This window comes from Lactuca sativa, chromosome 3, assembly GCF_002870075.4.
Source record: "Lactuca sativa cultivar Salinas chromosome 3, Lsat_Salinas_v11, whole genome shotgun sequence".
In the NCBI taxonomy this organism is placed as follows: Eukaryota; Viridiplantae; Streptophyta; class Magnoliopsida; order Asterales; family Asteraceae; genus Lactuca; species Lactuca sativa.
Window position 1 is genome coordinate 114,303,858 of NC_056625.2, and position 26,724 is coordinate 114,330,581.

Below are 26,724 nucleotides of genomic sequence, written 5' to 3' on the forward strand. Positions count from 1 at the left end.
ATGCACAAAATTCTAAATGGCTTTTTATTCATCAAATATTTTCATTTCATATTTTTTTGATCAAGAAAATTACATGTAGATTATTCTTATAATCTCTATCATTGAAACATATCGAGATGTCAATTCTCATGGATAGACACACGAACGGAAAGCTGCACCAACACATAAAAACATAATATGTGTTAACCAAATCCAAAAACCATACTTTACTGTCAAATATGCATTGCTCGTAATTTAAATCATTGCCGTAAAAAGAATATGCACATAAATAAAAATATTATAGGAAATGACTTACAAGGATCAGTAACAGCTATAGTGGCGAAACTCGGATCACATTCACCATTAACCCTAAAATTAAGGTCAATAGCATATGATGCATGATTTCGCACAGTATTCGGTTCATAACACGACCCTCCCCATGTAATGGGACGACAATCAATATACAAACATTTATCGTTCATAAATTGGATTAGTCGTTCTTCAGAAGCATGGGTTTGAGCCACACACCATTCTTTCCCCTGTACAGTCACCCAAAAACAATGAAAATGACAGTTACATTATAAATAATAGATTTTTAAAATAAAAAAAAATCTTGAATGTACAAATAATTAATTCATAATATACAAAATTTGTGACTTGTAGGCATCTTACTTCTACATAAATTGAACAAACAATGAGGAAACTAAAAAAACACAATGAAAGAGATCTTGGTTCCATGTAAAGTTTTGAACTTCAAAAACTCAAATAATGGAATGTGTTATTTTTGTGTGAATGTTTTGATCTTATTCGATCTAATCGTACCACGTAATCCTTTAAAAAGCGTTCTTAGTGAGTTATTTCACTCACTTTCATCTTTTTATAAGACTTTTAAAATGAAACTTATTTAGCATTTAACTATTGTAAGTTTTGTAACCGATTAAATGAACATTTCTTTTTTAACGGTAAATGAATAAATGTATTTAACTTCAAAACTTAAGATTTTATACTAATAGCCTTTCAATAGTCTTCATTTAAATTCGTCTTAAATTGGTTGTGCCAAATTCGTGATGCAAATGTTATTGATTTATTTATGAGTAATGGGTCTATATAAGTTCTTTATACATTTAGTATGTCAAAAGATTAAATTATATATAACATTAACTCAAAATAAAAATAAATAACAGCTTAACGGGTCTAAAATTTGCTACATTAAAATGCATATTATCATATAAATCAATGTATTAAAAGTTTTTATCGTTATTTTTATAAAAATATAACTTTCTTAACCATATATATATATATATATATATATATATATATATATATATATATATATAGGAGTAGGATCAAATGAGAACACCAAAAAGGTTGAGAATGCGAGAACAAAGTATATTCATTTGCGATTCCATGTATTCATTTGTGGAGAAATGATAAATTTTTACGCCTTTAATTTGAATTGAAGAGAAAAAGCATATTCATGTTGATTGTGCATAGAAATTTATCATTTCTCCACAAATTAATTCATGGAATCACAAATAAATATACTTGTTCTCGCGTTCTCAACCTTTTAGGTGTTCTCATTTGATCCTTTCCCTATATATATATATATATATATATATATATATATATATATATATATATATATATATATATGTGTGTGTGTGTGTGTGTGTGTATGTATATTAGATTTGAGACTTCGTAACCATGGAATTGTTTCTAGTAACAAGTTAATTACAATGAAACATTCTGTAATATCGAAGGTTCGGTCTCTGTGACTTTAGAAACTCAATATCGTGAAAGGACGATGCATGTAAAGATGAAATTTCACTACATCTTATACAATGATAAGAATTTGGAACCGTAAATTGAGCATCACTGGACTAATTTCCAGTCGATATGTTCACAAAGAAACGACCATCGAGATGAATAGTATGCATGTTCATAACATGGCATGACCGATGTAATTTAATTCAAGTGGTTAATTGATTACTGATTTATTTATATTCAATGGGTATGATATTATAGTTAATTAATTTATTATTGTGTTTCACTTTGAATGTTTCACTCCCTGAATAATTTTATTATTCAAAGTTCTACAGTCGCTCATACATTTGGAAGTAAGTAGTGACTTAAGACTGTCATGAATCGATTGTAGATTGTCCATAGAGATTGGGCATTACATGAGATTGCTACAATATTCATGAGTACTTACAAAATGGAGATTTTGAGTATTGGATAAACTCACACTTACAGATTGCTTCATTAATTTTATCACGAGTAATTGTAAGACGATAATATTGTCTATTCTTCAAGCGAAGATACATAAGTTGTTATTTGAAAGTCGAATGTGCATTGGTGTTGTGTAAACTTATCAAACATGATGTTATAAAACGTAGTATCATGTATGATTCGATAAGTAAAGGTTACAGTTATGTAGTCAAAGTTTATTCGTTCCTTTTGCATTATCACGAAAAGATATATCTTTGGGATTAAATCTATTATTTAATCAATTCAGATTTGGCTTTTCCTGCAAATTACCTAAACTATAAATAGGACCCGTTGAGAGCTAAACATTTCGTGCATACTCTTTCCAAGAAGCACATGAATGAAAATTATACCTCTCTTCTCTCTCTTTTTCTAGTTTTAGGGTTTAGGTGTGAGCCATTAGAGGCATCCTTGTTTTGGTGCTAAACTTTCCAAGACCAACAACTACAAGGGATTGAAGTGATTTGTTTACTACAATAAATCCAAGGTATGTAACCTTAATTCCATGATTTTGATTATATTAGAATTCATATAGTTTTGTTGTTCATAGTATGTTGCCTTCAAAGTGTTATGACATAGATCCTTATAGGTTGTTTGGGCCCTGTTAATTGTTTAGTGATTTTTCGCATTGTACATGTAATTATAACCTATAAAACTCATCAAAAACATCAACTCGGACACGACCCATCTAACCCATTTAATTATATGGGTTTGCGGGTCTGTGGGTTAGTGTGATGAACGGTGTGTGATTTCATTTAGAAAATAGGTTGTTTGGGCGATATATATTTAATTTGATATAAGAATTCAATTATTATTAACTCAAGTTTTGTTTCTTACAAATTCAATCAACAGTGATAATCTATTATTAAGTCGAAATTTATTTTGTTTAGTTTGTCGAACCAAGTATTTTTTGGTGTTATTTTAAGTTGTCACAAACTAAAAATATTTTATAAACTAATCTTTTAAAAAACAATTCATATTAAATGTTTCAACAAATTTATTGAGTTTTTTTAATTCCCCAAAATATACATTTATTAATTATAATAAGAGAAAGTGAGTAATTAGATTAATTTTTCCAACCATTTTCCAAAAATGACGAAGATAGTCATAGAGCACCTACTAAAATCTAAGATTTTTGCAAGTGCCGATATGTGAAAATTGTGGTTTTTGCCTAATGTTTAGCCTCCATAATTCTTTTATATAAACTTCGTTTTAGCTTAACTTTTTTATTATGTTCTTTTTAACAAGACTTATCAATGGACTTATCAAATTCCAAATTTGGAGATTGTAAAGTCATACTTTTTTAAATTCAAATTAGGTTATTCGGTGAAAAAATAAAAAGTGATCCAATTTTTAACCTTCATAACTTTCACATATGAAATTCATTTGACATAAACTTTTTGCGTTGTCTTCTTTGTAATAAGGATATCCATAGACATACCACGCACGGTATATGAATATCGAGAAGTAGTGCTTTGTAAGCTCCAAAGTAGGATAATTGGTGTTTTTGAAGTTTTTCCAAATATCACTGTTTTACATATGGATAGCAGGATATCGTACATTTTCTATGTACTATTATTAGAATAAGGGTGTAATAAGTAGCATTAACATAAAAGTAGAAATTAAGCTTAATTCCATCATAATTATTAGGTGTGAGATCACCAAAAAGCCCTCTACGCATAAACAATTAGCATTGTTGTCATTCAACGTTTAAAAGTAGTTGTATATCCTTAAATAACGATAAACATTTTATAAAAATGTATTTACTTCTATTGAATCGAATTTTTGTATTAATTTTGAGCTGAAATGTTTTTTTTTTGAGCTGATAGTTTTTTTTAATTTTATTATTTGTAACAAGTTTATGCATAGACATATTACACTCTCGATTGAGATGTCTATAAGTCATACTTTTTTAGCTAGACTATTCGGTGGAAAAAATGAAGAATTTTTTCTCATTACTTTTGCATATTAACTCCATTTTGATTTAAAAAAAAGTGTCTTTTTGTCACAATAGGTATCCATAAACATATGACACTCGTTATTTGAATATCGGAAAGTCGTATTAGTTGAAAGAAAGATGATTGTAAACATAATTTAATCAAACTTATTATAAGAAAAGAATATGGTGTTTTGGTGAAAGTGTCTAATTCAAATACAAATTGGGTAAACGTTCTAGATTTGTGACCCTCTACAGTTCTACCAAACTGTCCCTACATACTCGATGCACATTTCTTACTTTATTTTCTACTATGTTTTCATGATTTTTCTTTGGATAGAGTAAATTTGGTGCAATATCTTCTAGTATGGAATGTTTCGTTACATCGAGCATATTGTTTGATGATTGGACTCTCCCCTTGTAATGGAATACTGATCTTTCAAGTTAAAGTTTGTCTATTATTGTTGGTCTAACAATCATCACGGACCATCTAGGTTCTCCCGATCAAAAAGGGTGACCTGAAAAATATCCAAAAAAACTGCAGGGATCCTAGATTTTATTACCTACAAAAATCTCAAAAAAAAAAAAAAAAAAAAAAAAAAACAACGCCACCTAGATTTAACATATGTTGACCTTCGAAAACTGTGGTAATTTGGGTGATTTTGCTAATATTTGGCTATTTTTTGGGAATGCGTGGTGAGATTAACCTAATGTATCATTTTCTCTTATAAAAGCAAAATTGTTTTACAAATATCAAAACACACCACCGGTTTGGAGTTGAAATTTTTTTATCTTGAAGTCAAAATCTGAACAATCCATGGTCGACTTAATTACATGTGTGGTAGGAAGTTCCGAAGTTGTGCGTCATCTTAATCAATAAGAGCCTCTAAAGAAAGTTTTAAGAACTTGTATCATACAACTGAAGTTTACGTTCAACAATTCCATTCATCGGAGCACCACTGAACTTCGGATAAATGTATACACATTCATTGGAGAATCTACAAGTCCAATCGTTCATGGATTTTAGAGAGGAAGAGATGGATTGTGACACTGTGTTAGTCGTTTGGAAATAACTATAGTCAAGTAGTCAACATAAAGCATTGATAGCATATGGGTTAGGACATGGCTTATGACCATATTTAATAATATTTTAAACAATATCACTAAAAAAGTATGTTTAAAATTTAAATAAGAACAATTTAGTTATTTTACATGGTTGTAAAATCTATGAAAGTAGATAGGAAAAAAAAAAAAAAAAAAAAAAGGATTTGAAGTGCAATTATCATACAAATCGTTAGTATGGAACAAAAACAACTCATGGGATTAATTAAGCGTGAGTTTGAAAGTTAGAACAAAAATACAAATTTTATTAACACATAAGGACTAATTATGTAATTTTATTTACAAACGAAAAGGAAATAAAAAGTAACACTATAACAGAGTACAATAAAAGAAACTAAAATTGAAATCTAAATAAAGGGATCTACTTGTTGGTAGAGAAGAGAAAGCGAATCAACATCTACGTGTACAACTTGAGTACCACAAAAATTATGTTGATAAAGGTCAAGTACAATCCAAGCCAAGCCAAGCCAAGTGACGCTACCAGCCGCCGAGTCCAGCTGTTGAGCCGCAGCATTTGCGAATTTGATCCGAAAACCACTCTCCATCTCATCTCAAAGACTCGAGAGAAAGAGTCCATTTGCAAGTAAGTTGACGCATGCATGCATATATACCCGCCCCATTCTCCCAATTTGGAACCTTTTTTTTTAATGTTCCAACTTTCTTTCAAGTACTACCACATCACATGATCACATGTCATGGATCTCAAACTCAAACTCAAACCCAAACCCAAACCCTCTTTCCCTTCTTCCTTATTTTAATTATATTTTTTTGTACGTTTCGTTTGAGTGCCTCTTTCTATACCAAATTCCCTCCATTTTCAAAAATTTCTTTAGGCTTCACTCAACTCAACTGTCTTTCAAATAAGATTGTTTGTTGGCGTTTCCCTCTTATCATCATCAACTACCTTTTGAATTCTCATTTCAACAACGGATACTACACTATTACTTTACTATATATATATATAACTTTTAAATCAAACGTCTTTTCCCATCATCATCATCATCATCATCATCATCATCATCACCCAATCCAAACCACTTTACTTTACATGCTTTGCTTTGTTTTCCCTTCTTCAAAATCCTTTCTACTCTCTTTTTCATTAAAAAACAAAGGGTTTTTCTACTTGTTGTACTAGTAGTAAATTCTCAAAACACATTAGTTTACACTTTTTTCAAGAAAAAAACCCCTCATTACCACTCTCCCTCTTCCCACACCATTCTTCAACTTCAATCATTCATTCATCTTTCATCTTTATCTTTCTTCATCTAATAGCTAGTTTTGCTTTGATGATTTTGGATGAACAAGACCATCATCATCATCATCACCACCACCACCACCATCATCATCCCCGTCTCTTTTTCGTTTACTTGATGAAGATGGAGGCTGCATCCCAACATCATCATCATCATCCTCATCTGCATCATCATCATCATCTTCATCTTCATCATCTTCTTCTTCTTCAACTTCTGGATCATCTTCTTCATCTCCTCCAATTACTCCATCTTCTGCCACCTGTGCAACTGGTTGTACCAGGTACCCTGTACCTACATCTTCATCTTCTTCCTCTTCCTCTTCCTGTGTCACCATTCAAACAAAAATCACATCACAAACTTGCACAAAAATCCCATATATCATTTTGCCAAAAAAGAAAATCTTGTTTTCCAATATATGTGAGATTGAATGTAACCTAATTTCAGATTTAAACATAACCCACCTTGCAAATAACAGTTTACATACATAAAAACTGAAGCTTGTTATGATCAAGTTCCTAAAATTCATTATGGAAAATCGAAAACAAGAAATAAAAGATTTTGGCATGATAATCCAATTAGAGCAGAAAGAGGATCTAAGCTTTCTAATAATAGCCAATATCAGTGACAATAAAAACCCATTTCACCCTCATTATCATCAGACATATTCATCAACAAAAATATAACAGAAAGTTTACATATTTTATCTTGTTATTTTACCTCCTACCCATAAAATCCAAATAAAAAACACCCAAAATAAAGAAAGTTTTAGAGACCTTTTAATTTTATACAAAACCCACCTACTTAAAACTGTAAAGATGCACCAAAACGACATTAAAGACAGTAAATTGAAGTTTAAGAATTGCTTCTAAACAACAATCACCAAAAACTATGGGCTTATACCTTATGGTATGAATACTAATAAATATTATCAACAAATCATATCAGATGAGATAAAATGAGATGAGATGCAACAATCATAAAAGCAGACCGATAATTATTCATGCTGAAAAAATATTAAAGCAAGGAAAAGAGATACTACCTCATCCTCAGCCTCTTCATCGTCTTCAAAAACACCAATTTCCTCTTCTCCAGTTTCTCCATCATCATCTTCGTCTACATCTTCCTCTCCTTGTTCATGCCCATCAATCTCACCTTCTGTGCTAGTTAACCACCCGGTACTCCCTGGCTCAGTGACATCTTCATTATCAACTTCCTCATCGTCATCCTCTTCATCGTCATCTTCAACCCCATCTTCTTCATCATCGCTATCTTCAATCTCATGAACTTCAACCACATCGTCCTCTTCCTCGCCTTCACCATCGCCCTCACCCTCTTCATCGATCTCATCTGAATCATTATCATCGTCACCATCATCATCGTCGTCTTCAACATCAACAGATTCGGCATGAAAACCATTTGCCTGACCAGCCAACGAATTTGACGCGTTCCCATTAGTCCCTCTCACAATCTCAGCCTCTTCCTCATCTGCATCGCTTTCATCGTCTTCATCCACATCAACTACACCATCTTGCCCGATGTTATGACCATTAGCCAACCTATTCGGACCCTTTTCCTCACCATCGATCTCCCCGCTTCCAGGATCGTCCTCCTCCTCCTCTTCGTCGTCATCTTCATCCTCGTCGTCGTCGTCCTCGTCGTCTGATTCAGGCCGCTCGTTCTCATCAACGTCCATCTTATCTAAATACTTCAACGATTTAATCAACCCGAACACTCTAGATCGGTAATCTTTAACCCTTGTAACCGGACACTCATACAGATCAAGAGAAACAAGCCGTAGCTCAGCCAACGGCCTCAAATCATCTATCTCTTGAATCCGATTATTCGACAAATCGAGGTCCCGTAACGAATCCAAACCAGCGTGAACCAAAAATTCCAAACCGCCGGCGATCCGGTTGTCTGATAAAATCAACTTCTGGAGGTTTTGTAAGCGCGGGAACTGTTCAAGTGATGAAACACCGATGTTTGCAATTGATAGATGTTGTAGATGAGGAAACTTCTGGAATAGAGACGGATGTGGTAGACGACCGTGCACGCACTTCACCGCTCCGTCGAGGGTTAACGTCCGGACCGATGCCACATCTGTTTGGCCGTCTAACGCTGTCTCCACCGCCCTCTCCCAGATCTCGTCCATCAGCGGCTCAAATTTTAGTTTTTTCACCAACACGAATGAAAACCTAACAGAATCGATATCATAAATTACAACCCTAACTGATTAGATGACAAGTGTCTAACCCTAATTTCTGCAGAAATCAACACCAAAACTGCTTAAACCCTAATTTTTCCGGTGTATATTCTCCCTAAAAACTTTCAGATTGTACCTCTGAAAATCTGATAATGGAGCCCCGAGTGATCACACAATCATATTGCTTGGGTTAAACAAACCTAACCCTAGAGTTTAGATATTTTGTCTGGTTGTGGATTGGAATGGAATTGTCATCGTCGGATCGTGAAGGCAAGGATCGCTGACGTGTGAAATATCAACGGTCGAGATCAGCGCATGGTGTGTTTGTTGGCTCTCACGAAAACTAGAGGCCTTAGGAATATGCCTCGGATATTCTAAATATTTACAATTCTGCCACTTCGGTCTTTGTTTCAGCATACGACTAGTCGACTATTTGAGTAATTCCTAAATTACTATATATACTGAATTTTTTTGTACAAATCTAATTAGATTTTGTATGTTTTATCGATACAAAATATATATAGCTTTGATAATATATGCTGGTAATCGACATAAAATAAAATTTAATCAAGCATTGTTTTATAGAATATCTAAACTCTTGTAGCAACAACATCAACACCAAACTTTGGAAATCCATTATAATAATTGGACAGCAATCATTCCTACACTGGCGTAAAGGTTTGTGACACGTAGATGATATTCAGATGAGAAGGAGAACTTGTAAAAATTAAATAAGAGCAGATTAAGTCGAACAGTAAGACGTAATTATGGGTAAATCGTAATACAAGTGTAGGAATCTCATAACCTTCAAAATAGACAAATAAGGGGATAGTAAGTCAAATATGCTTAGTGAAATTGAAACAAAGAGGAGGTCTAAGATTTGATCATCTACCTAATATGTAGGTTTCACTTCCTCCAATATGATATCATATCATCGGGAAGAACAAATTCATTCGTGTATAGCATTACATTATCATCTTACTTCCTTCTAGGATGTTATCTTTTTTTTTACCATTAATTGTCGTTAACTATACTATCATCACAGTCGTTGATGGTGGTCTCTTTATAACATGTCAATATCACCTCAACCAGCATTCCCTATTTTTCTTTTTCTTTTTTTTTCATTTTTTGCGTCACTCTCAAAGAATTGCTTATAGTCGCATTCGGTATCATATCCAATAAAGTTTTCCACACATCCATACCCCTCCTGGTGGATCATAGTCCATAGATCCCAAATACTTGAAGCTCACCATCAGGAATAACGTTTCATCCCTTATACTTACATGTACTCATTCATCGTTTGCCTCAATACTTCAATTTTACACATGATAACTTGTTTTGACGTTGTTGGTTTGTATCCTTTTATCTTATAACGTCAGCCTATGGTTGTCTAATCAAGCATTCAACTCGATTGCTAACACAATTTCATTAGTAAAAAAAATGTACGTCAAGGTACTTCTTCGGTATCTCTTTGAGAATATTGTCCAATATCAAGGTTGTTGATATGTTTTTCTCTTCAAACATGCTACTACAGTTATAGGCTCATGTAATTGGTTTAATGTCGACTTTGTTCTTGTTTTTGGTGAATCCAAAAAACAAAATTGCAATAATCAAAAAGTGTGACATCCCCATATTTCTCGGCCAGAAAAAACCGATTTAATTTATGCTTTTTAAAGTAAAATCAGAGAGATCTTTTTAAAAGATGTTGCGGAATTGGTCCCCAAACAACATATGATAAAAGTTTATCAAAATCCTTCGTTAAGAAGGTATATATTTTCCATATATATCAAAACTTTAGGATGTCATGTTCTGATACAGATTAAAAGCATAAACAAGACATTATAAGTCTTTCAACAGTTATTTACAACTACTGGCCTATAATCCAAAAATCTCTCGTCGTCCTCCAACTATGATCGGGGTCCACTACCTGTAATCATAAAACTGAGTGGGTCAGGCTTGGGAGCCTGGTGAGCATATAGGGTTTTCAACCCACAATAATAATATACTTATTAAGTTCACCAATCAACAATAACCCTGATTACTCATTCCCGTTGTCCTCACTATACGTCCCTAAACACCTATCACAAGGGACCTAGCCTAAGGATTATCATCGGGATGGACACTACTGCTAAGGGGTTTCCTCAGCCATACATGTCCTTAAGGCAACCATGAGGGGGATGGAGTACGCCAATGAACATTTAATTCATCAACACCTACAGGTTGCGAACCTGCTAGTGTTCCACTCGTGTAACAGCCCGGATTTCCAGGTATCTTTATTGTTTATGATTTTGGTGTTTTGAGAGGGGACTCGGCGAGTTGGAGCTCAGACTCACCGAGTAGGGTCGCGATTCTGGGCGCGGGATTCGCCTGGACTCGGCGAGTCCGCGCTGTTTAATGAAACTCTAATTTCTCGGGTTTGGGACCTATTTAAAGGGCCTTATGGCCGTCATTTGTGCTCACCAGTCCCTTGAGTGAAACCCTAATCGAGTGTGAGCGTTTGGAGCAAAGTAGGAGGCCATTATTGATCTTGGAGGTGTCATTTTGCAAGGAAAGGGAAAATCAGCTAAGGGGAAAGCAAGAGGAGCCATCTTCTGAGGGTTTGGAGTCCAGAGCATCACTATTGTGGTAATACCTTCGAGCTATCCTCTTCTATGTTGATGTTTACATTGATTTAGGGTTTATTGAACCCTTTTGTGGCTAGATCTTGTGCTCCCTTGGTCCCTTAAGCGATTTAGACCATAGATCTGGACCCTTGGAGGTCCAGAGTGTCCCTTTGCCCAAGCTTTTTGGGAATCAATGGAGGTTTTGGATTGGAATCCTTATGCCTTAGGTCAAAATGCTACTTATGAGCCATGGGGTGTGTTATGGACACCAAGTTAGGGGCTTTACGTGATGAATCAGTCTAGGAAGGCCAGATCTATGAATTTTTGGAGCAGATCTGACCTTAGAAGCGAGTTTGAGTGATTGCATGGTATGGACTCGCCGAGTCCGATGAGCAGGCTCGGCGAGTAGCTTGAAGATTGCCTTGAGTTCGCTCAGTGAGTGGTCCAGTCGAGTCATAGGTTGACTCAGTGAGTCAGGGTGAGTTAGAGAGGGTTGACAGGTGGACTGAGTCGAGCTGGGACTCGCCGAGTTGTTCTTGAGACTCGGCGAGTTGAGTCGGGGTGGCCCCGCGATTCTTCCAACTGGAACTCGTCGAGTCAGGGGGAGTACTCGACGTGTAAGAAGGGAATCCTAGAGAGTTGGTGAAAACGTCTAGACTCGTCGAGTTGCCCTTGTGCACTCGCCGAGTCCGATCAAAGTTGACCGTTGACCAGAGTTGACCTGTGTTGACTTCTTAGGGATAGTCAACCTTAGAGATAAAAAGTGTTAATAAGAGATGTATGATGTTATAGGGAGATTGTAGCTCGGAGGATCGAGCACGAGTGATTTCGGGATTTGCTAGCTATCGATATTCACGAGGTGAGTCTTCTCACTATACTGTACCCGGAAGGGTTTGATTGTGTGACCGGAAGGTCGGATATGATATGAGACATATGTGTTATATGTGATAAGTTAATTGTTAAATGTGCTATGTATGATATGTTTAATGTGGGCCGGAAGGCATTATGTTATGGGCCGGAAGGCGAATATGTTATGGGCCGGAAGGCATTGTAGTGTGGACCGAAGGGTTGGCGTGGGTAGGACCGGAAGGTTTACCCAGCAGGGACGGAAGTCCCCTGAGACACATGGACCGGAAGGTCAGGGCCTGGAAAGGCGTATGTGCGTAAGTTGTATTTTGGGGAACTCACTAAGCGATTATGCTTACAGTTGTTGTGTATGTGTTTCAGGTACTAGCGAGGACCGTGGGAAGGCGTCGGCGTGATCTGTACACACTGATAGATGATTTATGATATTGGGATTCATATGATTTGTATTATGATATGACACGTTGAATGTTTATGCCTTGTTTTGGATGAAAATACTTTCTTTTGAAATGAAAAATTTGTTTAAAAATTTCCGTTGTTACAAATTGGTATCAGAGCCTTGGTTTGAGGGATTCGGGTACACCTTTGGGCGTAACTGAACTCAAACCGAGGACTTGAGGAAAACTTTTAAAATAAAGGCATAAAATCTTTATAAAGTATTTGTGGTAAACAAGAATGAAGCAGTGTGTACGATCAGCCAGTGCCCAAACGGTAAAGATCCCCAAAATACTCTTACAATGTTGTGTTAAGAGATATGATATGATATGAATTGTTATGCATGCTAGAAGACTAGGTATTCATGATAGGACTAGAGTGGCCTAATTTGTGATGCCTTAGTCTAGGGAAGTCTGTTGCTATGAGATGTTGTGATAGCGAGCGGGTAGTTAGTGCATAACAAGAATAGAGTACTCACGATCCGGGGTTTGGGGAGGAGAACTTGGGATGAATGCTGATGCGGTGTGGTCAGTAGTATTGGGCCCGTACTACCGAAGACACCAGGTCAGTGGGCAACCCAAGTAGGAATCCCTAGGTATCGGAGACTGAGTAGGGTTGCGTTATCGAGTACGATTATGCTCGATAGAGTCTCTGATAAGTTCTATGTTGTATTTCAAAGGCATCATGGTTGGACCACGCCACAGACCGAGTACGAGCAGTGTGAGTGACGAGGAGATTCGACAGATGATTCATGAGGAGGTGGCTGCGGCGATCCGGGGCGAGATTCCGGAGATGTTTGGGTCTATTAAGACCACTTTGATGGAGACCTTTGATGAGCGGTACGCCGCGTTGACTGAGGCTGCAGCCGTTGCAGCTACCGCAGTTGTGGCCGCTGCCAGGCCACAGGGAGGTGACTCGTTGCTGTTTCGGGAGTTCAGCAACACGAAGCCACCTGAGTTTGACGGGACGCAGGATCCGATCGCTGCGATGAGGTGGATTGCTGATATCGAGGGATGCTTCTACACTTGTTCATGTCCGGAGCATCTGAGGGTACGGTTCGCCTTGAACCAGCTTCGTCTGGGAGCGAAGGATTGGTGGAAGTTCGTGACGGCGAACTTCACTTTGGCAGAGATTTCAGCTGTGACGTGGGAGAAGTTTACCTCTATGTTCAGAGACGAGTACGTTCCGCCGGTGGAGAGGGAACGATTGGTTCAGGAGTTCTTGACCCTCAGGCAGGGTATTGATTCGGTTACGGTGATCACGCGGAAGTTTCATGAGAGGGCGATGTTCTGCCCCGAGCAGGTGTCCACAGAGCAGGCTCGGATGAGTCGGTATTTGGGTGTGTTGAGGAGGGATATCCGGGAGTTCGTGTCGAACTCCACATATCATACCTTTGCTGAGCTTCAGGCGAATGCCAGGAAGCGCGAGATCGAGTTGGAGACCCAGGACAGGGAGGAGGCCGAGTCTCAACGGGTGGATCGGCGGCCGGCTCAGTCTCAGCCGGCAGCCAAGCGGACTAAGTCCGCCGATTCGAGGACGGGACGTCCGAAGGGCCGCACTTGTGGAAAGTGCGGCAAGGGTCACGAGGGGACATGTCGGTCTGGTGCTTGCTACAAGTGTGGCAAGGAGGGACACATCGCTAGGGATTGCCCCAAGGGGTTTATGGTTTGCTTTCATTGCAACCAGACCGGCCATCAGAAGGCCGAGTGCCCTCAGCTTCTTCAGGGATCTGCACCTGCTGCCAAGGCTACTGAGACTCGACCAGTGAAGGCCGAGGCCCCGAGGGCTCGTGGGAGAGCCTTCCAGCTGACTGCGGAGGAGGTCCGCGCTGCGCCCGATGTTGTGGCAGGTATGCTTTATTTCATTTATTTATTTTGATGTTGAGATATTATGCTTATGCTATAATATGCGTAGGTACTTTCCTTGTGAACTCTGTACCTGCTTTAGTGTTATTTGACTCGGGTGCGAGTCGGTCTTTCGTATCTTTGGCCTTTAGTCAGCAGATCGGTGTTAGTCGTGAGCCGTTGAGTCGGCCTCTGAGAGTTTCTATAGCAGATGAGAGAGTGATTTGTGCCACGGAGGTTCTCCAGAGATGTGTGTTAGAGATTTTCGGGGTTGAGTTTCCAATTGATCTGATTCCTATTGCGATGGGTGATGTCTGTGTCATTGTGGGCATGGACTGGTTGAGCCGATTTGGTGCAGTCATCGACTGTGAGCGTCAGCTGGTGACCATACGAGACCCTAGTGAGGGAGTTCTTTCAGTGTACGGCGAGGGTACACGTTCTGGATCAGCTTTTTGTTCGGCCGCTAGGGCGAGGCAGTGTCTACAACAGCGCTGTAAGGGTTTTGTGGCGTATGTGATGGATACGCGGGTGGCTTCCGAGAGACCGAGTTCAGTTGAGGAGGTTCCGGTGGTGCGTGAGTTTCCAGATGTTTTTCCCGAGGAGTTGCCGGGTGTACCTCCTGTGAGGCAAGTGGAGTTTGGTATTGATTTGGTTCTGGGGGCCGCGCCTATCGCTAAGGTGCCTTATCGTCTTGCACCTCCAGAGATGCAAGAGTTATCCTCGCAGCTTCAGGAGTTGCTGGGGAAGGGATTCATTCGGCCGAGCAGCTCGCCGTGGGGAGCACCTATTCTGTTCGTCAAAAAGAAGGATGGTTCACACCGGATGTGCATTGATTACCGGGAGTTGAACAAGCTGACGGTCAAGAACCGTTACCCGTTACCGAGGATCGACGATTTATTCGATCAATTGCAGGGAGCATCTTGGTTTTCCAAGATCGATTTGAGGTCGGGATATCATCAGGTGAGAGTGCGGGATGAGGACGTCCAAAAGACAGTGTTCAGGACGCGATATGGGCATTATGAGTTTGTGGTGATGCCTTTTGGGCTCACCAATGCCCCGGCTGTGTTCATGGATCTCATGAACAGGGTATGCAGTCCGATGTTGGATTGGTCGGTGATTGTATTTATCGATGATATTCTGGTGTATTCGAGATCTAGAGAGCAGCATGAGGAGCATTTGAGGGAGGTCCTTGGGGTTTTGAGATCGGAGAAGCTTTATGCAAAGTTCTCCAAGTGTGATTTCTGGTTGTGGGAGGTTCAGTTCCTAGGACATCTCGTTAACCAGGAAGGGATTCTGGTCGATCCGGCCAAGGTTGAGGCAGTGATGAGTTGGGAGGTGCCGAAGTCACCATCTGAGATCAGGAGCTTCCTTGGGTTGGCAGGGTATTATCGGAGATTTATCAAGGATTTCTCCAAGATCGCAGTGCCGTTCACCATATTGACCCGGAAGGGTGTTGCCTTCTCATGGGGTCCCGAGCAGCAGACCTCCTTTGAGACACTTCGCCAAAGGTTGTGCGAAGCCCCGGTATTAGCTCTCCCGGAAGGGATGGATGATTTTGTAGTATATTGTGATGCATCGATTTTGGGGCTGGGTGCGGTGTTGATGCAGAGGGGACATGTGATAGCATATGCATCGAGGCAGCTAAAGCCTCATGAGACGAGATATCCCACACATGATCTAGAGTTGGGGGCAGTAGTGTTCGCCCTCAAGATTTGGCGTCACTACTTGTATGGGGTTCGGTGTACGATATACACGGACCATAAGAGTTTGAAGTACTTGATGGATCAGCCCAACCTAAATATGCGTCAGAGGAGGTGGTTGGATGTGGTCAAGGATTATGATTGTGAGATCCTGTACCACCCAGGCAAGGCTAATGTGGTAGCCGATGCGTTGAGCCGCAGGGCGGAGAGCACTCCACTGCGAGATGTATGTTTGAGATTGACCGTGATAGCACCGGTACTGGATGCCATTCGTGGGGCACAGGCCGAGGCTGTGCAACCGGAGATGCAGAAGAGGGAACGGGTCGTTGGTTTGGTTTCAGAGTTCGTTACGGATGGTCGAGGGCTTATGACTTTTCAGGGTCGGATTTGGGTACCGTTTGTGGGCGGTACGCGTACTACTTTGATGGAAGAGGCTCATCGGTCGAAATTTTCGATCCATCCGGGGGCCACGAAGATGTATTTGGATTTGAGGAAAGAGTATTGGTGGCCCTGTATGAAGAGGGACGTCGCCTGGTTTGTTGAGAGGTGCTTGACCTGCCGTAGGGTCAAGGCCGAGCACCAGAGACCGCATGGCAAGTTGCAGCCATTGGAGGTTCCCGAGTGGAAGTGGGAACAGATCACCATGGATTTCATCACCAAATGCCGAGGACTGCCAGAGGAGTTGATGCAATTTGGGTGATTGTGGATAGGTTGACGAAGAGCGCTCACTTCCTTGCCATCAGTGAGAGTTCTTCAGCGGAGAAGTTGGCGGAGATATATGTGAGGGAAGTGGTATCTCGGCATGGGGTGTCGATCTCGATTGTTTCGGACCGTGATGTGCGTTTCATTTCCAGATTCTGGAAGAAATTTCATGAGGAGTTGGGTACTAGATTGCATTTTAGTACCGCGTATCATCCCCAGACAGACGGCCAGAGCGAGCGGACGATTCAGACGCTTGAGGACATGCTTCGAGCGTGTGTATTAGATTTCGGGGGTAGCTGGGATGCGTATTTACCCTTGGCAGAGTTTTCCTACAACAACATCCATCATTCGAGCATTGGTATGCCACCCTTTGAGCTGTTGTATGGTAGGAGGTGTCGGACCCCCATTTGTTGGGGAGAGGTTGGGCAGAGAGTGATGGGCAGTACAGAGATCGTGCTTCAGACGACAGAGCAGATTCAGCAGGTCAGACAGAGGTTATTGACCGCCCAGAGCCGACAGAAGAGTTATGCAGACAGACGCCGGTCCGAGCTTGAGTTTCAGGTCGGCGACTTCGTTCTCCTTAAGGTCTCCCCTTGGAAAGGAGTGATTCGATTCAGGAAGAGGGGCAAGTTGGGGCCCCGATATATTGGGCCATTTCGTGTGATTGCGAGGGTAGGCCGGGTAGCCTATCTTTTGGAGTTGCCAGCAAAGTTGGGGCAGATCCACGACACTTTTCATGTGTCGCAATTGAGGAAGTGTATAGCCGATGAGTCGGCAGTGGTTCCATTAGAGGATATTCAGGTGGATGCGAGCTTGAATTATGTCGAGAGACCAGTGGCCATCAGAGATCGGAAGATCAAGGTTCTGAGGAACAAGGAGGTACCTCTGGTGTTGGTTCAGTGGCAACACCGGAAGGGATCGGAGATGACCTGGGAGCCGGAGCGCGAGATGCGGGAGCAGCATCCGGAGCTATTTTCGGAGCGAGACTTCGAGGGCGAAGTCTAGTTCTAGTGGGGGAGAATTGTAACAGCCCGGATTTCTAGGTATCTTTATTGTTTATGATTTTGGTGTTTTGAGAGGGGACTCGGCGAGTTGGAGCTCAGACTCGCCGAGTATGGTCGCGATTCTGGGCGCGGGATTCGCCTGGACTCGGCGAGTCCAGGATATGCACTCGGCGAGTCCGCACTGTTTAATGAAACCCTAATTTCTCGGGTTTGGGACCTATTTAAAGGGCCTTATGGCCGTCATTTGTGCTCACCAGTCCCTTGAGTGAAACCCTAATCGAGTGTGAGCGTTTGGAGCAAAGTAGGAGGCCATTATTGATCTTGGAGGTGTCATTTTGCAAGGAAAGGGAAAATCAGCTAAGGGGAAAGCAAGAGGAGCCATCTTCTGAGGGTTTAGAGTCCAGAGCATCACTATTGTGGTAATACCTTCGAGCTATCCTCTTCTATGTTGATGTTTACATTGATTTAGGGTTTATTGAACCCTTTTGTGGCTAGATCTTGTGCTCCCTTGGTCCCTTAAGCGATTTAGACCATAGATCTGGACCCTTGGAGGTCCAGAGTGTCCCTTTGCCCAAGCTTTTTGGGAATCAATGGAGGTTTTGGATTGGAATCCTTATGCCTTAGGTCAAAATGCTACTTATGAGCCATGGGGTGTGTTATGGACACCAAGTTAGGGGCTTTACGTGATGAATCAGTCTAGGAAGGCCAGATCTATGAATTTTTGGAGCATATCTGACCTTAGAAGCGAGTTTGAGTGGTTGCATGGTATGGACTCGCCAAGTCCGATGAGCAGGCTCGGCGAGTAGCTTGAAGATTGGCTTGAGTTCGCTCAGTGAGTGGTCCAGTCGAGTCATAGGTTGACTCAGTGAGTCAGGGTGAGTTAGAGAGGGTTGACAGGTGGACTGAGTCGAGCTGGGACTCGCCGAGTTGTTCTTGAGACTCGGCGAGTTGAGTCGGGGTGGCCCCGCGATTCTTCCAGGTGGAACTCGTCGAGTCAGGGGGAGTACTCGACGTGTAAGAAGGGAATCCTAGAGAGTTGGTGAAAACGTCTAGACTCGCCGAGTTGCCCTTGTGCACTCGCCGAGCCCGGTCAAAGTTGACCGTTGACCGTTGACCAGAGTTGACTTGTGTTGACTTCTTAGGGATAGTCAACCTTAGAGATAAAAAGTGTTAATAAGAGATGTATGATGTTATAGGGAGATTGTAGCTCGGAGGATCGAGCACGAGTGATTTCGGGATTTGCTAGCTATCGATATTCACGAGGTGAGTCTTCTCACTATACTATACCCGGAAGGGTTTGATTGTGTGACCGGAAGGTCGGATATGATATGAGACATATGTGTTATATGTGATAAGTTAATTGTTATATGTGCTATGTATGATATGTTTAATGTGGGCCGGAAGGCATTATGTTATGGGCCGGAAGGCGAATATGTTATGGGCCGGAAGGCATTGTAGTGTGGACCGAAGGGTTGGCGTGGGTAGGACCGGAAGGTTTACCCAGCAGGGACGGAAGTCCCTTGAGACACATGGACCGGAAGGTCAGGGCCTGAAAAGGCGTATGTGCGTAAGTTGTATTTTGGGGAACTCACTAAGCGATTATGCTTACAGTTGTTGTGTATGTGTTTCAGGTACCAGCGAGGACCGTGGGAAGGCGCCGACGTGATCTGTACACACTGATAGATGATTTATGATCTTGGGATTCATATGATTTGCATTATGATATGACACGTTGAATGTTTATGCCTTGTTTTGGATGAAAATACTTTCTTTTGAAATGAAAAATTTGTTTAAAAATTTCCGTTGTTACAACTCGACTATCTAGAAAGTCTGTGGTCGTCATCTATACTCCACTAGATGACTACAACAACAACAACAACAACATCGAGGCCTCTCACCATTTTAACACACATCAACTATTTCATCTACCCATGTTCTACCCAACATATTTTGTAGATAAAAAGCAGATACAGTTTAAAACTTGTATAAAACATCAATTCAAGATTCACCTCGAATGAACAATTAGCATATTTACACATAACACGTATTTCAAGGTAAATACTTCATATCTATGTGTAAATTGAAAGTAACTACACACTCACCTATTTTGGTGAAAACCGGGCAGCAATTCGTTTCCTAAAACGATCGTTTCTAATAAAACCGGGAGTTTTATTGAGAAACCGGGCTCTGCAAAAGTCGGGCTTCGAAACTGAAAAGATAAAATTTTCGGGCTTCTCGGGCACTTCGTGGGGTATTCCGGGCTTTACAATCGATACCGGGGCTTTGCGGGATGTTAAGATGAAGAAAATATGGGTTTAGGGGTTAAAAGTGGCAATTTCTTAAAAATATCCGAGAAGGCTCGCAGCCTTCTATTTATAGGGTGAAGCTTCTGATCGGACGGCTGAGAAGCTTCTGATCCAACGGCTGAGAAGCTTCTGATCCAACGACTGAGAAGGCTCGCAGGCGAAGGCTCGCACATGGCTCGCACCTGCGAGGGCTCGCTGGCGGCTTCTAAGTGGACCGGAGTCTACTGGTGCACCTGCGAGGCTCGGAGCTAGGCTAAGCGAGGCTCGGACACACGCGGCAGCAGGGCGAAGCTTCGGCTGGGGAGCTGGCTGCTTCGGATTGGGCCTCCTCCTCGGTCGAATCAGAAGAGGACACGTGGCTTCGCATGACTCAGCAGTTTCGGTGACTCAGCAGCCTGGTGACTCAGCAGCCTAGTGACTCAGCAGGACAAGTGTCACATTCTAAGCGAGGGTGACGTGGCAAAGTGTGACTATGCGAAATTTCTCGGTTTTCGCGCGAAAACTTCAAAAATCCATAACTTTCGCATATGAGCTCCGTTTTTGACGTTCTTTATATGCACGTGTAGCTAAAATTACGATCTACAACTTCCGTTTAGACTTCGTCGGCTAATTTTGACTTTAAATTTTATATTATTATTTTTAACAAACCGGGACAGGAAATCCGTTAAAAATTCATAACTTCTTCATCCGATGTCCGTTTTTGTCAGACTTTTTACTGTTGTGCTCCTAATGACGAGACTTCAATTCTCGTTTAGGTTGTGTTGGCTAAAAATCGCTCGATCTAAAATTTGAGTTTTTAGCTGTCTACTGCTACGCTGAAACTTCGAAAAATCATAACTTCCTCATACGAAATCAGATTTGGGCGTTCTTTTTATCGAACTTCTCGGTTTAATGAATACTACGACTTTTATTTAGATTACGAAGGCTAAAAAGTAGTTTATCGAAAACTCACTTTTTACGACATTCAGCACCGTGTCGGTTTTGTTGCGAAACTTCGACAGGTCATAACTTCTTCGTTATAACTCGGATTTTGGTATTCTTTATATCCCCGAAATCCTTGTTTCGACCACTACAACTTTATGTAAAGATATCGGGCTTATCTCACACTTTAATTTTGACGCTTATTTTTATTCTTAATTAATTAAGCCCTAATAATTAAGCATAAAACACATAATTCATATAATATTCACATAATTCCTTTTCATTTCTTCAAAATGAGTTACAAAGGTTAACCTAGACTATCAACTCAATATAAATGCCTAGGCTAGAAACACGAGTGTTACAAAAAGTCATTTCACCCAATTTCATATTTCATCATTTTGACTTTCATGATATCGTATTAATGTTGTTATTTTGACCTAATGTTTATTTTTATCTTCAAGCATCATAATTGGAAAAATATGTAAATTTTGATCTTAAGCATCATGTACAACATAAAGTAAGGGAAATATAAACCCATAGGTTTACAAATCCATAAGAAATAGGTTAGAAGTTTCATGTGATGCATATAAATGGTAAAGTGAATTACAAAGTAAGCTACAAAGTCGTGAACATCACATTATAAAAGTTTAACATTAAAATGTCTCTATATATCACATGATGGAAAGTTATACGGTGCTATAATGTTTCGGTACTTTTGTTGATGCACAAAACAATTTAATTACAAATATGGTGCGGAGATATAGTCAATAAGCAAATGTAACTTTTCAATAATTCATTTTATTTCAATTTACTCCAATATTCGTGAAGACCATGAACAAGGAAACCAAGGACAATGAAAGGAATGATGTTTTGTGTACACATGATCCTTGTTAGGTTGTCTATGCATCTAAACACGTTATCGTGGCGTAACGAAAACATATCAAAATCCTATGTGTTAATGCAGCCTAAGGATCTAAGTTTCATACTATTATTGCTACTGATGAATCTCGAGCTTCAAGAAGGGCTAGTTAATCGTATGTAAGGTAATATATGTTCGTCCGAAATACAGTCGAACCTGAGAAAATAGATTAAACATTAGACGTTAACCGGATGCTTAACCCGAGAAAACGCTCTGATGCTTAAGTTAGATGCAATATATGGGTAATTGTAATCGAATCGTAAGTGAGATGTGGTTATCGAAAGCATACCTATTCAGGGTTGAGTTAGTCTGCCTTTATACTTCCTTTGCATGGGGAAATGGGGACAATGATGAGCCGAACAGGTCCCCATCTCATCGTCATTAATATGCCCAGTATCAAAGGTACAAAAAAAGTACTTATGGACTGTCGGTAGTCTTGTCATTCTCATTATAATAGTTGTATCGAACCGTTGGTCCATGACAGGCTATTTATGTGTTGTTCCCTAGGTTTCCGTGACTCGACACTCGTGAATGCAAGTTCAAAATGTTTCTTGCAAGTCAAGTGATTCAACCTCGTCTTCCTGGGTTCGGCATTCCACAATACACTCGTTCAGACTGTAAATCAATGGTCCGGATTCGGCTCAAATGAACCACTTCTGTTCGGAGGTGACATACCTCATTAAGCCTCCTAAGTTCAAACTATTTTTAATAATTCTATAACATCCAGATTTTCAGGTATATAATTGTAAGAGTAATTATGAGATTTATGGAGCGACTCGACGAGTTGTGAGTCCAACTCGTTGAGTAGAGTCGAGTTATCCGCGTGGGTTTAATGAACTGACTCGACGAGTTAGTGCGCCGACTTGCCGAGTTGGTGTTGTGCGAGGAAACCCTCAATTCCCAGGGTTGGGGCCTATTTAAGGGGACCTATAACCTCAAATTCACCTCACCATCTACTCAACTCTCCTGTGTGAAACCCTTAGCGGTCATTGAAGCTAAGAGAGAGTGCTTGAGCTAATATCAAGTGTTTTTGGTGAATCTTTTGGAAGGAAAGGAGTGAGCAACAAGCAAGGAACGAGAAGAGGCTGTGGGATCTAGCATTTCTTCACGTGGAGATTTCGTAGAAGGTATAAAGCCTACACCTTTATCATCTTATTAGTTGGATCTCATGACTATGGAAGTTAGGGCTTTTTCTACCTATTATTGGGACAATAAGTGCATGGAGTCTATTAGGAGGCCTAGACTTCATATATAGACCTTGTGAGGTCCAGAGAGTCCAAAGATTATAGCTTTATTCAACTATATAAGATTTATTATGGTTAATCATCCTTGTTAGAGTTATATTGGCATTTAAAGCAACATATGCTATGCATGGACGTAAAGCTCATGACTTTAGGTGATAATTGAGCCCTGAGAACGTAGATCTAAAGTTTGGGAAGGTTTTCTAACTTGAAATCGTCTAAATGAGAAATGAGTCTGAATGGACTCGCTGAGTCGATGAGCTGACAAGACGAGTCGGTTAGGGTTTGTCCCGATGAGCTTGATTATGCGATAACTCAGTGAGTTGGGGGTCAACTCGACGAGCTAAGTTGGATCTTTAACAAAGTAACAAAATTGGACACCATAGCCAAAGAAGTTGAAGTTGAACTAATTTCAAGAGACATGAGCTCAAATCCGACTAAGTCAGAACTCAACTAAGCTCAAGCTGAATCAAATTCATTAGAAATTAAAACTCAAATCATCTCAAATTCGACTAAATGTGATCATGCGAACATATTCAGAATAGTTGTGCATCGAGTCAGCCAAAAAATATCTTACCTAGGTTGAGAGTGTCTATTAGATGCGTTGGAGACCGGTGTGCAGGTCGTTCGATTCAAAATGCAGGTCGCTAGCTCGCTGCTTGCAATTGCTGGTGCGAACGAAGTTGCGAAGGGTCGACAACTCGACTTCGATGACAACGATTGAGAGAAGATAACACATAGGAAATTTTGATTATATGAATTTTAAATGTCGGCTGTAAGAGAAAAGGATAGTGTTGTTAGTTGTATACGTGATTTTAGGGTTAGAGCTATGAGGGCTGAAAAGGATACACAATCTTTTAGATTTCTTTTGAAATGGTATTTTTTTCCCTCCCTGTCCAAATTTCTTTTCAGATTTCCCTCTAATTTCTTTATACTTTAATTTTAGTAAATTATCAAATATATAATTATATATATAATTTAATTATATAATAAATTTTGCGGTGCGGTTTCGGTAAATTTGCACGGTTTTTCAAGCTAAAAACGTACCGCACCATGCTTTGCGGTTTCGGTATTTTGCGGGTAGCGGTAAATGCGGTTTTTGGTGTGGTTTTGGTTTTCGGTTTGGTTCTTGCTCACCCCTAATTGACTACATCTGACTACTAAATTGAACAAATCAATTTCACTGAGGTCCAAGTACTTACAACACCAAATCATTGAGGGGCCTATAAATATCGTTTCTCCTAATAAGGCGAAAAGAACAAATAAACTTCGACTACATAGTTTTTGTCTACTGCATCATATCATACATGGACATACCATTTATTTTTACCAGTTACAGATATATTGTTAGAGTAAACCAATGCATAATAGAATTATAGAGAAAAAACCCCACATATATACAGGTTTGAAGAATAGAAGATGCTATCATATTAGTATTACTCACAATTGTATACATGAAGTAATATCTAAGTGTAGGTTGTTCCAATACTTAATTAAGCACTCATGAGTGTTCATGTAATTTCTATGCTATGCTCAATCACTATGTACAATCCACTAATACTCATGGCAATCTTAAATCACTTACTTCTGACTAACTGTGGAGGTTTGAGTAAATTATTACCCGAGAAGTGGGTTCTAAACATGAAAAAACAAAACACAATAATAAATTAATAGAAATGGTAGCATCACTAGCACTTTATTAACTAACCACAAAATAAACACCAAATCGGTTACAATTTATATTGTTAAATATGTCAAGAACTTATCAAGCTGACAACTAAACAATTACACCATATCATCAACAAATATAACGCCTATAGACCTAGTATGACTATCATGTTTGGTCCTTGATAATGGCTTTGTGAATGGATCAACCAAATTTTCCTCCGACAACACTATTCATGGAAATGGCTCCATCATCAACATGCTTCCTTACATACTGGTATTTCTAAGTATATGTCTTGAGTTATCATGATCCTTATGTTCTTTAGTCAATGCTAATGCACCCTCGTTATCACAGAAGATTTCCATGGGATCCTTGATGCTCGGAACGACACCAAGAACATCAATAAAATTCTTCAACCATGTAGCCTCTTTTGTAGCTTCACTGGCTGTTATATACTCTGACTCACATGTAGAATCTGCCACTGTCTTTTACTTGGAACTCTTCTAAGTGACCTCTCCCCCATTAATCAAGAATACCCATCCTGACTGTGAACATGAGTTATCTCTTTTTGTCTGGAAATTTGCATCATTCTAGCCTATAACCCGTAACTCTTAACTTTTATTTGCCTCCATATACCAATAAATTATCCTTTGATCTTCTTAGGTATATTATAATATTCTTTATTGATGTCCAAATAATATCACCAGGATTGTCCTGATAATGACTCACAATGGTCAGAGCATATGAGACATCAGGTCGAGTACATATCAGGGCATACATGATCGATCATATAACAGAAGCATATGTGACTCAACGCATTCTATCCAGTTCATCAGTAATACTTGGACATTGATATTTACTTAATCTAATGTCATGTTGCATGGGTAGAAATCCTTTACTATGGTCTTGTATCTTGAACCTATTAAAGATCTTATCCAAGTATGTACTTTGGCTAAGTCTTGTTAGACGTTTTGATCCATCTCTATAGATTCTTATACCAAGTATGTATGCAGACTCTCCCATATCCTTCATAGCGAAATAACTTTGAAACCAAGTCTTAACTTTGCAACATTAGGATATTGTTTCCTATAAGCAACATGTCATCAACATACAACACTATGAACACTACAATACTCCTACTAGCTTTGATATATACACATGATTCATCTTCACTTCTAGAAAATTCAAATTCCTTGACCTTTTCGTCAAAGTGAAAATTCTAGCTGCGAGATGCTTGTTTTAGTCTATATATGAACCTTTCAATCTTACACACTCTATTTGGATATTTTGGATCTATGAAACCCCCGGGATGTGCCATATACACATCCTCTATGAGTTTTCCGTTAAGAAAAGCAGTTTTCACATCCATTTTCCATACCTCATAATCATAGAAGGAAACTATGACAAGCAATATTCTGATAGACTTGATCTTAGCTACCACTAAGAAGGTTTCATCATAATTAGTTCCTTGAGTTTGAGTATAACCATTCACAACCAACCTAGCCTTTAATGTGTACAAATTCTTATCCATTCCAGTCTTCTTCTTGAAGATCCATTTACACCCAACGATTTTAATGCCAGACATAGGATCAACCAAATTCCAAACTTGGTTGTCATACATGGATTAAAACTCGCTTTCCATGCTTTCTTTCCATTTGGTAGCCTTATGGTGTGTCATCGCTTCCTTGTAGTTGGGTTGCTCATCTATACTAACTAGTGTAAGATCATTGATCAATACATCTCCTTTTGTGGCAATATGGA

General features: G+C 39.7%; 1 protein-coding gene across 1 annotated transcript; it reads right to left on the reverse strand.

The window, feature by feature from the left end:
• Nucleotides 1-5,526: 5,526 nt before the first annotated feature.
• On the reverse strand, nt 5,527-8,929 carry LOC111919380 (acidic leucine-rich nuclear phosphoprotein 32-related protein). The gene is made up of 2 exons (XM_023914970.3): nt 7,595-8,929; nt 5,527-6,877 (listed from the first exon to the last, which is right to left on the reverse strand). Exons 1-2 carry the CDS (start codon nt 8,705-8,707, stop codon nt 6,575-6,577), a joined length of 1,416 nt encoding a protein of 471 aa, XP_023770738.1. The 5' UTR covers nt 8,708-8,929; the 3' UTR covers nt 5,527-6,574.
• Nucleotides 8,930-26,724: the final 17,795 nt, after the last annotated feature.